Source organism: Xiphophorus couchianus, chromosome 22 (genome assembly GCF_001444195.1).
Source record: "Xiphophorus couchianus chromosome 22, X_couchianus-1.0, whole genome shotgun sequence".
NCBI classification, from domain to species: Eukaryota; Metazoa; Chordata; class Actinopteri; order Cyprinodontiformes; family Poeciliidae; genus Xiphophorus; species Xiphophorus couchianus.
The window spans coordinates 23,588,217-23,601,714 of record NC_040249.1 but is presented as its reverse complement, the minus strand read 5'-3'; the positions used below and the strand labels follow the sequence as shown (position 1 = coordinate 23,601,714).

The following is a 13,498-nucleotide window of genomic DNA, read 5'->3' as shown; positions in this document are numbered from 1 at the left end:
TATTGTAAAGCATTTTGTGGTTTTTGACCTATGAAAGGTTCTGCATCAAGAAAGTTTCCTGGTTTAATCCTGAGTGAATGTACTAGTTTGCAATAAGGTCAATTATTTTGCATCCCTTTTTATTTGATAATATTCTTGAAAATCCCAAAACATTTTTTGATGACATCCCTGTTGTATTTTTTTCTTACTCCAGTCATTGTGTTGATGCTTTTTATTTCTCCCTGAGGCTACAGTCTGCCCACCATGGGACTGGGAGGGGCCCTCATTTCCTCTAGAACCGCCTCTGGCTCCCACTGTAAATCAGTAATTAAACCGAAGTATCTGAAGATGGCTTCAGATGGTCACTTCTTATCTTTTTTGGACTGAGTGAAGTCAGAACCGGAGTAAAGACATTTCCCACATGTCCGCATGTGACCGTCCACTGTCCGTCCTTCCAGCCCGCAGGCTCTGGTTCCGGACGGTAACCGAAACACAAAGAGCGACTTTATGTTTAGTCGGATAGTCGGGGTTTATTTCTGGACTTTGGAGCTGATCATGACAGCAGCAGCGTGCTGAAGTGCGTCCAGCTGCCGGACTCCACGATGGATTTCCACGATCTCTGTTCTTTTGAATCTTTCCTGCAATGCTGCGATCAATACGGCTACGGGGGGAACTTCCGGGACGTGGTGGAGCAGGAGTTCCGAAGGTCCAAAGGTAGAGAGACGGTTCGGCGCGCTGATCGGAGGACAGCTGGATCCAACTATAACAGGCCTGTTTTCTCTGTAACAAACAGGAGTTACATATCTGGATCATGCTGCAGCCACTCTGTACCCGGAGTCTCTGCTCAGAAACTACTTCCGGGACATTTCCACGAATCTGTACGGTGAGAAAAGTCAGAAAGTGACATTTTTGTGTTTTTTGTTTCATTCGGCACCAGAATTCAGGTCATTAGTTAATAGTGCCACCATCAGGATGGGGAATGACCCAGAGGACCTGCAGGTCTATCGCTCACCATGTCCATTTCAACAGAACCGAACTATTTGTACAGTGTAAGAATTCTACGGAAGATAATTAGGACCAAAAACGTCAGAATTCAAATTTTAATCCCAGAATTCTTAAAATGTTGACTTTTTCAGAGTTTTGACATTAAAGTCTGAAATATGACTTTTCCTTTTCCAACTTTTTGTCATTGTCTCTTCATATATATATTTATTCAACAATAAATATTTATTCAACAATAAATAAATAAACAAATAAATATTACTTACCAATAAACACTCCAATAAAAAATCATTCTCATGAAATAAAAATAAAAATATATTTAGAAAGTTTAGTTGGAAACTTTTCCCATCAATCACATTTACTTTATTCATTTCAGGATTGCTTCATGTTCTATATCTTGATATTTTTTCTATTTATTTGTTTATTTCATAGCAATAATTATTTTGTGACACTTTAACCCACTTCACAGAGAAAACTCCAGCCTCATTTAATGCTACAGTATGTAACTTTTAAAAATATATATTTTTTGTTTACACATTTGTTGAAACTGTCACTAGGTTGTGAGATCATGGTGTGACACAGATAATCTGTGAAAACATCAAGCTTTGCTGCCTTATTCCAGTGCTAAATAAAAACAACCAATCAGAGCCAGGAGGCGGGTCTTAGCGGAGCCAATCAAGCCTATGTACGCACTGCTCCCTTACCTTCTTTGCTCTTTGCTACAAGTACAGCCTGTTGTGAATGCTAAAACTGTTAGCTAAGGCCAGTGAACAGTTTGCCTGTAACTGAAGGTTGTTTCTCCACCATTAGCACATTTAGCAGCACGTTCACAAGGATGATTGACAGTGCTAAGGTCCTTCTCCTTCTCTGATTGGTTGTTTTTGGTGGCGCATTTCTTCAGACAGCTGCAGCAGCTCAGGAGGTGGAGGAAATAGATTTTTACAAAGATTATCTGTCTCATATTGTGCTACAGTTACAGTTGTAACAAAAAAATTACATACTGCAGCTTTAGTGGAGTTAAACCTGAAGTACATAAAATAGTTCTACAAAATAAGTATCACAAAATAAGCCACTAGTATGAACTGAAATAAATACAAAAATGAATTCTAAAATTCAGCCTGTCCTTTACAGCAGCATAATTCTTGAAAGGTTTTGGGCCTTTTTCCCTTCAGGAAACCCCCACAGCCACAGTCCCAGCAGCAGCTTGACACACGACACCGTGGAGCGGGTCAGAGACAGGTAGCGCCTCGCCGTGTAACGCAGGAGCTTTGGGATACTCCGGTCCAAAGGACTAAAAACTGACTGTCTTCTTGCAGAGTTTTGCAGCATTTCAACACCACCTCCAAAGAGTATTCGGTGATCTTCACTTCTGGCTGCACAGCTGCTCTCAAGTTGGTGGCTGAGAGCTTTCCCTGGAGCTCCGGGGCTAAGAGGGAAGCTGGCAGTTTCTTCTGCTATCTCACCGACAGCCACACGTCTGTTGTTGGCATGAGAGGACAGACTGCACCCCTGGGGGTCGTTGCCCTTCCCGTTGCACCGCAGGAGCTGACAACCAGGTCAAAGGACAGAGTTCAGGGAGAAGATGCTTCCTGCCAAACGCCGCACCTTTTCTGCTATCCGGCGCAGAGCAACTTCTCAGGGAGGAAGTATCCTCTCAGCCATGTGAGAGGCATCCAGGCGAGACGCCTCTACCCGGCGTGCGACCTGCCAGGCCGCTGGTTCGTGCTGCTTGATGCAGCTTCGCATGTCGGCTGTTCCCCTCTAAGCCTTCAGGACTGCCCCGCTGATTTCATTCCCATTTCCTTCTACAAGATATTCGGCTTCCCAACGGGTCTGGGGGCTCTTCTTGTCCATAACGACGCAGCAGGCATACTAAAAAAGTCTTATTTTGGAGGAGGCACAGCAGCAGCTTACCTTTCTGGAGAGGATTATTATGTGCAGGTGGAAAACATTTCTGACAGGTGAAGTGCTGCAGCCAGTAAAACTGTAGCTAGGCCTGTCGCAATATACAATAAATCACTTAATCACATAATAAATTAAAACAAGCTCAATAATTTCTATTTGCATGATTTATTGTTTTTCTGTTTTATCTCTTTCTACCAAAATTGGATAAGAAAAGTCTTCAGTCTGGTTTTTTTTGTAGGACAACTTTGTTTTAATGTGGAGTATTTAAAATGTTTTCCAGGTTCAGAGTTAAATATTTTTGGAGTTTTTGAGAATGTGTTCTTGCATTTTTATCCCTTTACCATTATAATGAAAATTTTCTCAAAACACCAATATTATCATTTATTCCAATAATAAATGCAATTATCATCCAGTAACATTTGTTACCCTGCCAGGCCTAATTGTAATACTTTTCATTTCTCTGATAAAGATTTGAGGATGGCACTGTCTCCTTCCTGGACATCATCGCTTTAAACCATGCATTTGAATCTCTTTACAGGATAACAGGTTACACTTGTTATTTTTTAATATCAGAATCATAATGCATTCAGTTTATTCCTGATGGGAACCTGAAACTGTTATCGTCTTTATTTGTTTTCGCCTGCAGGGAGCATGCACAACATCCAGCAGCACACTTTTGGCTTGGCACGCTACACTTACATGCTGCTCTCAAGTCTTTGCCATGGCAACGGTAGACCGGTGGCGCAGATATACACCAAGGGCCAGTTTGAGAGTCCAATCACTCAGGGAGCGATTCTGAACTTTAACCTCCTGGATTCAAGTGGACAGATAATTGGGTACTCACAGGTACATGTGATTGAAGGGATTCATTTCATATTTTAATTGCTTAATTAATGCGTGTTTATGCATCTCTGGGAAATACTACAGCAGTCCTCTCTCTTTGCTGCTAGGTGGACAGAATGGCCAGTCTGTACAATATTCATGTGAGAACTGGTTGTTTCTGCAACACGGGGGCCTGCCAGGCCTTCCTCAGCATCTCCAACCAGCAGATGAAGAGAAACCTGCAGGTAGGAAGCGCAAACGTTTTCACATCCCTTCAGCTTTTTTATTTTTTAGCATTTTACTGAAAATGCTAAAATATGATAAGACAAAGTAGCACAGAATTGTGAACTAAAAGAAAATGATACATTTCCCCTCCAACCCAAATCAAATAACTCTTTGACTGGGCCATTCTAACACCTGGAAATAGGTTGTTTTAAGGTAGAGCCATGATGTTTTTCCTCTTGGACTAACTCTGGTTATTTCCTGTTTTTGTTTCTGCTCTGGGGGTCCAACACGGTGCCACCCAGAGACTTTAAATCTGCAAGATATTGATTGACACCTCATATAAAGTCTCTACAAAATCCTTGGAAAGCTGTAAAAACGACTCCAACTTCCTGTTTTTTCTCTCTTTTGAGGAGAGAAAGGATGAGAAAGTGCTTTATAATAATTTTACAAGTATTAACTCTTCCAAGTAGAAACAAAATCATTTCAGTGTCACATATAGTTTGTGACGCTTTAAGGTATTTCATAATTAAATCCTGAGAGATGGGCCCCAAAGAACAGAAACTAAACTTGTTTTTATTTTTGCCTCAGAAAATAATCTGGTTCAAGTCTTAAAATATCACTTTGAATAAAAAGCCAGGCTGTGAACTACTTTAACCTGATAAAAAGATACTGTAAAGCTGAAAAATGTAACTTATTCAAAAGGTTTAGCACACTTTAACCTCAACGCTCCATCAAGTAGTTACTGGAAGATTACTGCCTCCATGTTAGTCTTTTCTGGGGTAAAATTCCATCATCAATCAAATCAAAGCAGTTTTTATCTACCAAATTACATCAATCATACTTCTAGTTTTTTGCAATTCCACAGTTGCAGATATTCACGCAAAATCAACAGACCACTGCACTTTTTTGCGCTAATTTAATTTTGAGTTTATTCCACAAAACATTTTCAAAAATATTTGTTTTGTTGACTAATTCCCACCTGCAGGTGGCAGTATTTCTTACTTCTACTCCTTCTGCCTCAGCCTTACTCGATGTCCAGCTATAGTTTGTGATCAAGACAGCGAATAAAAACAGTCACATTTACAGCCATGTATAAGTGCAAATATCGCATAATTTCTTTATTTATTTCTAAATTGGCTCCACGAAATCTGTGATTTGAATTGCTAAAAGTCACAAAAATAATCAAAATTCTTAAAGGATTGATCAATGTGAAAAGATGTTCAATATTATTTAACTTTAAGAAGTACTTACCAAAAACTTATCAGTACATTCTGCCACAACCAACCCTTGAGAACATTCCTGATCTTGGCCCAAAATAAGTTACATAACTGAGTGTGACACCACTGCTTTGAGACAATCTAAAGGTAATGTAAACAGTTTGTGTCCAGCATGTGTGGCGTCTGCAGACCTGATTGTTTGTTGCAATCTGGTTGTATTTCTTGAGAAGTTTATGATTATGCACCGCTTTGTGTTGCTTTATCACATAAAACCCCAATAAAATAAAAATGTTTAAGTTTTTGGTTTCAATGTAACAAAATGTGAAAAAGTTTGAAGGATAGAAATTCTTTTGTTGCATGAAAATGACAAAAGGTGAATGTTTGCTGAAATGAAGCATGTGGGTTTTTTTTTATTTTACTCTACAAGGCAGGTCATGTCTGTGGGGACAACATGGACTTGGTGGACGGCCAGCCGACCGGATCCGTCCGCGTGTCCTTCGGCTACATGTCCACCTTCGAAGACTGTCAAAAGTTCCTAAAGTTTGTTGCTGAGTGCTTTGTGGAGAAACCCGTCACAGTAGACCAAGTCAGGCTGCAGAAGCTGAAAACAGCTGGGCCGCCATCAGAGGAATCCAATCAACACCCTTCAGTTGAAAGTTCTAATGGACAAGTCCACCAAGGAGCTGAGAAGAAATCCGCAGAAGCGTCTTGTAAAGGATTTGGACATGGAGGCTCAAAACGCTCCGGGGAGGCTTACGCTCTGACCAACATCTATATATACCCTGTCAAATCCTGTGGCGCATACGAGGTTGGAGCTCATAACTCAACGCATCCCTTCTTGTCTTTGTGTGGTTCTCTGGATGTGATTGGACTCTGTGCTGTTCTTGGTGAAGGTGCAGGACTGGCCGGTGGGGCCGCTGGGTTTGCTGTACGACAGAGGCTGGATGGTGGTAAACCACAACGGCGTGTGTCTGAGTCAGAAGAGAGAGACGCGTTTATGCCTCATTCGTCCACAAGTCCACCTCGCTGCAAACAAATTGTTCCTGCAGGTGTCGGGTCAGAGAGTCTCCGCTCGTCTCACTGAAAATAATTCACTGCCTAACAAGGAAAGTCACAATCAGGCAAATTTTCCTGTAAGAGGATTTTCCCTCTTCTCCCTCTCTGCCCTGCAGGGATGGAGACGGTGTCCGTCTCCCTGGAAGACGACGTTTGGCGGCACGCAGACTCTCGTGTGTGTCACAGTAAAGTTTGCGGTGACAGGTGAAAACACATCAACATTTTTCTCTTCTCTCAGTGCTGCCTTGTTTTTGTTTTTGTTTTCTTGTCTGGGCCTCCTTCTCTCTGCTTCTTAGAAAAGTCTTGTTGCCCACGACTTTTTATAGCCAAACAAACAATAAGAAGGAGATATTAATCTCCTCTGACATATCCCCACATGACATGTCACCATAAAAAAAAGAAGGAGAAGAAGAAACGCTATTTATTCACCGACTCTTGGATTAGATGTCGCAGCAAATAGCAGGAAGCATGAAGCTCTGAAGAAATGCCTCCTGGACATCCTGAAAATAATCCTCTGCTGTCTCCCAGGGTGGAGACGATGGACTGCGGAGACGAGGCTGCATCCTGGCTTTCAGACTTCCTGGGACAGCCGTGCCGCCTGATAAGACAACGTCCTGATTACACACGAGAAATGAAGAAGAAGCCAGCCGATGGTAGCGACAACAAAAATATCCATCCAGTACCTAAACCCGCTTATCCGGGTTGGGGGGGCTGGTTTCTTTGTCCAGGTCCATCACAGGACCACATGCAGACACACAGGACAAACTACCAGAACACAGTCAGATAGAGCAGCTTAGGCAGACCAGACAAGCCAACAGTCGTGTATGAAAATAAACCATGCATAGATGGGGACAGGGCCGGTCCAAGCCTTTTTGGGTCCCCAAGCAGATTTTGATTATTAACCAACCAACATGTCATCACTATTTATAAGCTACTCTATGTGTGTAACGTGCCTTCTATCATTAGCATCGTTTTAAATTAGCTTACATCATACCAGTGTTATTAAGGCTGTTGATTTTTACCTTAGAAAAGCAGCAAACTTGAAAAAAATATATTTTGAATTTGAAAGGCAGACTGGTATTTAAGTTATTTTATATTCATGTTATTTTAAAATCAGCTGATAAATTTACAGTTAACAAGTTTGATATTTTATATTTCTCAGTGGCAGCAGCCAACAACAGGAAGGTATTGACCTATTATTTGTGTAACAACTATAAAAGTAATATTGACTTTTTTTAGTGTCATAGCACTTAGTATGCATTATTTAATGCTATTTTATTTATTTGAGTCAAACTAGATATAACACAGCTCAGTAATTTAATAATTTGTCACAAAAATACACTATGAAATCTTACAACTTCATTTGTAAGATTTCCTTCAGTTTTTAGGGCCGAGTTATTTCCACACTTTTGAAAGTTTGTGATTTTTTCACATTTTGTCTTGTTACGAACACAAACTGGACTGAGATTTTATGTGCAAAACCAGAACAAAGTAGTGCATAACTGTAACGTGCAAAGGAGGTAGTGGAAACGTTTCAACCTTTATCCCAAATAATCACTAGGAATTCAACAATTGCATTTTTCTGGCCGATTTCTAAGTCTGAAAGTTGCTAAATGTAAGGGTAACTTTGTGGTATTAGTTGAGTTTTGGATCATTTTTTCTCAGATATCTGATATCAAAATAGTTAAAGTACTTCTCCACTTTGCATTGGTTTGGTGTGAACTGCTTTGGCATCACTGACACATTTTCTCTTAGCAAAATAAAATAAAGACACAAATCAAGTGAAGATGAGAAAATGAATTAAACGTTTAACGTAGGCTCAAATAAGATTTTAAAAAATTATATGTTCAGGATACCAACTTCATAAGGAAGTTAGATTTTTATCACAAAACCGCAAACAGGGTCAACATTACATATAATCACATTTTCAAGACTACTGATATTTATTTCTGCGCTTATGGAGAAAATAATAAAACTAACAATCCTGACAATTGTCATATTTGACTAGAATTTATGCATTTACGTAAAATGAAACATCCTTAAAATAATAAGAATAAGAAGAATATATTTTTATTTGTATTGCAATTTTTAAAAGAACTCAGACACTTCACAGGAATCAAACAAAAATTATCAAATGAAAACACTTGATATTACAAAACACAGGATAAGTTTAAATATTACACACATTTAATAATAATAATACATTTATTACCTGCCAGGGTCACACTGTAGCACACTGGTTTGCATTCATGTATTGTTGCAGCTCTTAATAACTGTGAGTAAAGCTTTACTGAAATTGAAACTGCTTAAACTTTGGGGTATTTGTGGTATTTATAGCATAAATTGCTCAGTAGCTTGGAGGTGCAATCAAACAAACCCAGATGATAAAATCAATGCCTCCATGTTTTCAATTACAAAACAATCTGGTGTTTTCTGTAGATTTAAATGCTTCTTTAGAGATCAGTAGTTTTTCTTTGAGTCCTTCGCTGTTCCAGCTTTATAATTTCAGTTTTTGTGTTGAGGGACTGAATAACAAAACTAACCATGACTATAAAAGGTGTTTTGTTTTTATTGCCTCATAACTTTATCTGTGTTCCTGTGTGACTATTAAACCCACTACTGTTCCCCAAATAAACAAGACTTCTGTTGATCCCTCTTCTTCAAATGTTCGTAGATTATGCCCATTCTATTGATTATCATCATTTTGTCTGGAAACACCACATTTTACTTTCTCTCCAGTTTTCAGCTGATATCCTAACCCCTGTGGACCGTTACGATTATCGTCAAGGATCCACTAAAGTAAAATATTTTCAAGGGCTCTTGCCTTCTCTGATTGTTATTATTAAGAGACAATAACTCTGAAAGAAAATAGTCAAACAAAAGGATACAGACTGAGAATTAAATAGGTCATGTTATCCTTTTGGGTTAGGAACTTTCATTTGGTAGATTAAATGCTTCTTGTTTTATGTAAAACTTCTTCAAGGTTACAAAGGAGAGAAAAAATCAATGCTAAAAGCTGCAGTTCTCCACAGGAAGCTCCTGACCTGCGTGAACCGCCTCTCTGCAGCGCGTTTCAGCTTGATTGACTCTGTTATGCATCAGACTTAGAGTCAAATACACAAAGACAAAAAATTCTCAATTTACATGTCAACAAAATACATTACTCACCAGGTGAATAATAGATATTTTGGCTCCTGATAAAATTACAGATTTTCAAGACTTTGGAAATTCACAATGATAAATCATTTCTAGGTTTGCACGATATATCGGCTTTAACATCGGTATCAGACGATTTTTTTAAACATGCTGGTATCGCTGCCATAGTTGAAACTAAGCACCAATGATTATTTACATCTTGTTGCTGTTTGCCACATAATATTTGTTTGTTTAATTGCTAATGGTGATGCATCGATTATTGACATAATCGTCGATTAATTTAGAAACCCAGAGGTTTGTTTATTTTTCAGTTGAATTGTACAGAAAATTATTTATTATAGTTTGCAAAACCTGAAGTTTGAACAAAAGTTTTGAGGGAAAATGGTAGAATTGTGGATGAGTTTTATAACTTCTTACATTTTTTGCATCTGTTTGAAACTTTTCACACCCTAATTGTGTGAAAAGCCTAAAAGAAATAAACGTAAGATGGCTTTTTTCCCATCAAGAGTTAATGAACTGAACCCTAGGAGTTTTTCTTGAGGAGCTTATAGAGAGTAGAGAGCGGATATTCTGAAATCATTGCCTCTGCCGCAAGTCTTTTTCCAGCTTAACCTTAAAGAAATCGAATATTTCTTCCACCCTTCGTTTACCCACAAGGCAATAGATACATCCTTTTCGCTGATCCTCCATTACTGGTACAGACCCGTGTCTTTCGTCATTTGTAATCCAGGCTTTCTTTTCAGTGTTTTGTCTTCACACTCGGCGTGAGATAGTCGGGATGGCGTCATCTGGGCGATCCGCTCGGCTTTAACTCACCAAACTTTCCTGTTTTCACAAGTTGAGACGTTCATCCCCCAGGAGAAAAATCCTCAGCATTTATGTCTGCATTGGGCCGCTGTTTGGGTTGTTGTAGATTAAGAAAGATGGCTGCACATTAAAGAGATTGTTTTCACCTTTATTTCACTTAATTATTCATTTGAAACACATGTAAAGAACCTGAATTGTCCTTTCATGGTTTCTTGAAAAAGTGTTTTTACCCTCGGATCTTGTTCAGATTTACTCACCTCATATTTACAAACTTTTATTTATTTATTGTTGTTTATCTCAATAGGAAGTGGAAACGTGATTTTTGAAATGTTTTACAAATTATAAAATCTGAAAAGTGTGGCAGGCATTTGCAGCCGGCCTTCCTGTGCCAAGTACATCACAGTTACAGACCCACCTTGTGCTGCAGGTTCTACTTGACTAAACAGACAGTGTCGTAAATTCTGTTAATCTTGCCACAAACTCTCATTAGGTCAATATCTGGGCTTTGACTGGGCCATTCTAATATGTTTTTATCTGAATGGCTGTAGCTCTGGCTGCATGTTTAGATTTTGTTGTGTTGCGCTGTTACACTGCAGCCTGTTGTGAATGCTAAGGCTAGTTAGCATGGCCACCAGTGATGACGGATAAATGGTTTTCCTGTAACGGTTAAGTTGTTTCTCTGCCATAAGCACATTTTGCAGAAAGTACATGAGGTTTATTGACAGCGTGGTAAATTTCTTCAGACAGCAGTAGCAGCTCAGGGGGGAAGTGGAAATCAATTTTTTCACAGATCTGTCTCATAACAAACAAATTTTAACAAATACATGAAACATATTTTGTTACATAAATCAGCTTTGAAGAACCAAGTTGTTTCTGTCCGGTCTGTGTGCTTTTTTCTTTTTTCTCGTATTTTATTTTTTTGCATGGAGATTTTGGAAAGGGGAAAATATAGCAAATATTTCTAAAGTAGAACCACAAAGTCTGTGATTTTGATACAAAAACAATCTCAAAATCCTGGAAATTATGCATTATCTTTTTTGGTTGTAATGTGACAAAATGTGAAAAAATAGTACTGTAGCTGCTCTTCATTGCTGAAAGGGAAACATATTCATGACAGATGTTTCTGTCTCACTCATAATTGCCTTTCATATTATATTTTCCCAGTAAACATTTGATCAGCATTGATGAATTTACTCAAACCACTTTTTTATCCACTAATCAGCATAGGACTTAATTTTTACGATTTCTCTGTGGAAGGAGTTCGCAGAAACTGTAAATGAGAATGTTTTTCCTGAAATGAAACAAATCTTCGGGGTGATATAAAGTCTTTCTTCTCTAGCTGCAGACTCCCCGCTCCTCTCCCTGGTGAACGAAGCTCAGTATCTCATGATCAACCGTGCCAGCGTGGCGCTCATTCAGGATCTAATGAGCAGCAGGTTGGAACACACAACACTTTATTCATCGCTCCGGGACGCATTGACGTCCGCACATTTACATTACAATGGCTCTTTTGATGCAGCGCGGGGAAAAATAGCATGTAATTTCCACACACGCTCCCCTCCACAGGCAGGACGGCTGTGAGGGCCATCAGCTCCTCGACACGCAGAGCGTCATCAGCCGCTTCCGCGCCAATTTAGTCATCGCTGGAGCAGAACCCTTTGAGGAGGATAATTGGTCACACTTGATTATTGGCGACACACGGTTCATGGTGAGCAGAGGGGACATTTTCCAGAACACCTGGTGGAAGCAGGAGTGAAATTAATTCTCTGTGTGGTTAACCAAAAGGTCGCAGGTCGCTGCGGGAGGTGCCAGATGATTGGAGTAGACCAGGACACGGGGACCAAAACCAAAGAGCCGCTCATCAGCCTGTCTGCCTACCGGACTGGGAAGGTGGGTTCAAAACAGAACCACAGTCACCTCCGCGCCGTTTATTGGTTTTATTGAGCAAGTGCTTGAAAATATTGTCTAATAAGTTTATTTTTGTGAACTGTAGGTGACCTTTGGTGTGTATCTGAGTCACCAGGATCCTGAAGGCTCTGCCGGAGCTAACGTCCTCTCTGTTGGGTCTCTCATCCGGGCCGAGCCGCACAATTGTTGAATTGATTGTCTGTAACAGCCTCTGTTTATTCCACACTGCAAAAACACAAAATCCTACAAAGAATTTTCTGTCGACTTTCTAGTTCAAATGTCTCAGCACACTTGAAAGAAGACAAAACTAACTTACGAGTAACGTTTCAGGAAGATATAGGAGCTTGTTCTATGTCAGTAATTTCTGAATTTTGATGAAAATGTGCAGATTATTTCCCTACGAAAATGGGAAAATGTCTTTTTAGTGAAATAATCTACCACTGAAACTAGCACCCTTTTGTATGTTTATTCAAGAATTATTGAGTTAAATCAAGCTCCTGTATCTTACCATAAAGTTCCTCTAAGTTATTTTTGTATTATTTCAAGTGTACTAAAATATTTGCGAGAAACTAGATCAAAAATACTTGTTTAGATTAATTTTTTGCAGTGTAGAAACAGCTTTGGCCCCTAGAGGCCTCTGATCCTGAAGATTTTCTGCTGTGACTGTCTGACTGTGCTTGTTGTCCCAGTCAGCTCTGTCGAGTATCATGATGAAGCTCTGGTGGATTTTCGATTAAATAAATCAGTTTAGTGTCATTGTATATAAAATTGCACCCCAGAACCACAAATATTACCAAGTTTTTTTGTCTGGTTTCTAGTAGAAATACCTTAGCCCAATGGAAATAAGTGAAAAATAACTCAAGTAATTTTTCAGCAAGACATATGAGCTTGTTTTAAGTCAATAATTCCTTAATATTGATGAAAAAGTTCAGGTTCCACTGGCAGATTATTTCCATAAGAAGACATTTCCCCAAGTTATAAGTACAATAATTTGCCAGCTATTATATCTTTCTGAAAAGTTATTTATAAGTTATTTTTGTCTTATTTTAAGTGCACTAAGATATTTTCATTGCAACTACACCAGAAATAAGATTTTGTGTTTTTGCAGTGTATCTCGTTAACAGACATGTAGGACAGGAACTTGGTCTTCTCCTGTAATCCTCTGTGACGTCAATTTATACCCCAAAGGAAGCAGAAGTTCATAGATGAGTCATAAGTTTCTAGATGGTCGATTTAAAAAGTAAAGAATAAATTATTAAAATACTTAAGTTACATCAATTTCAAAATAATGTGGTGGTTACCAACACATGTGCCAAATGTTAAGAACCGTTATTCCTTGGCTTGGTGTTTTTTCTACTCAATAAATGTCTTTAAATGAAAGACTGAAATCTTCAAAAATATTTGTACCAGGGCTACAAACA

The 13,498-nt window shown here is 39.0% G+C and overlaps 1 protein-coding gene across 1 annotated transcript; it reads left to right on the top strand.

Moving 5' to 3' along the window:
- The first annotated feature begins 51 nt into the window (after positions 1-51).
- mocos (molybdenum cofactor sulfurase) lies at positions 52-13,457 on the top strand. Its single transcript, XM_028007907.1, has 15 exons — positions 52-693; positions 773-862; positions 2,154-2,220; positions 2,298-2,942; positions 3,356-3,432; positions 3,533-3,732; positions 3,837-3,953; positions 5,578-5,958; positions 6,044-6,206; positions 6,323-6,410; positions 6,735-6,859; positions 11,509-11,605; positions 11,736-11,877; positions 11,955-12,059; positions 12,163-13,457. Exons 1-15 carry the CDS (start codon positions 582-584, stop codon positions 12,265-12,267), a joined length of 2,514 nt encoding a protein of 837 aa, XP_027863708.1. The 5' UTR covers positions 52-581; the 3' UTR covers positions 12,268-13,457.
- The last annotated feature ends 41 nt before the right edge of the window (positions 13,458-13,498 follow it).

Coding starts and splice junctions, on each gene's coding strand:
- mocos (XM_028007907.1), top strand. CDS start 582: ATGGATTTCCACGATCTCTGTTCTTTTGAATCTTTCCTGCAATGCTGC. Junction 3,433..3,532: donor ATCTCTTTACAGGATAACAG/GTTACACTTGTT, acceptor TTTCGCCTGCAG/GGAGCATGCACAACATCCAG. Junction 6,207..6,322: donor ATTGTTCCTGCAGGTGTCGG/GTCAGAGAGTCT, acceptor TCTGCCCTGCAG/GGATGGAGACGGTGTCCGTC.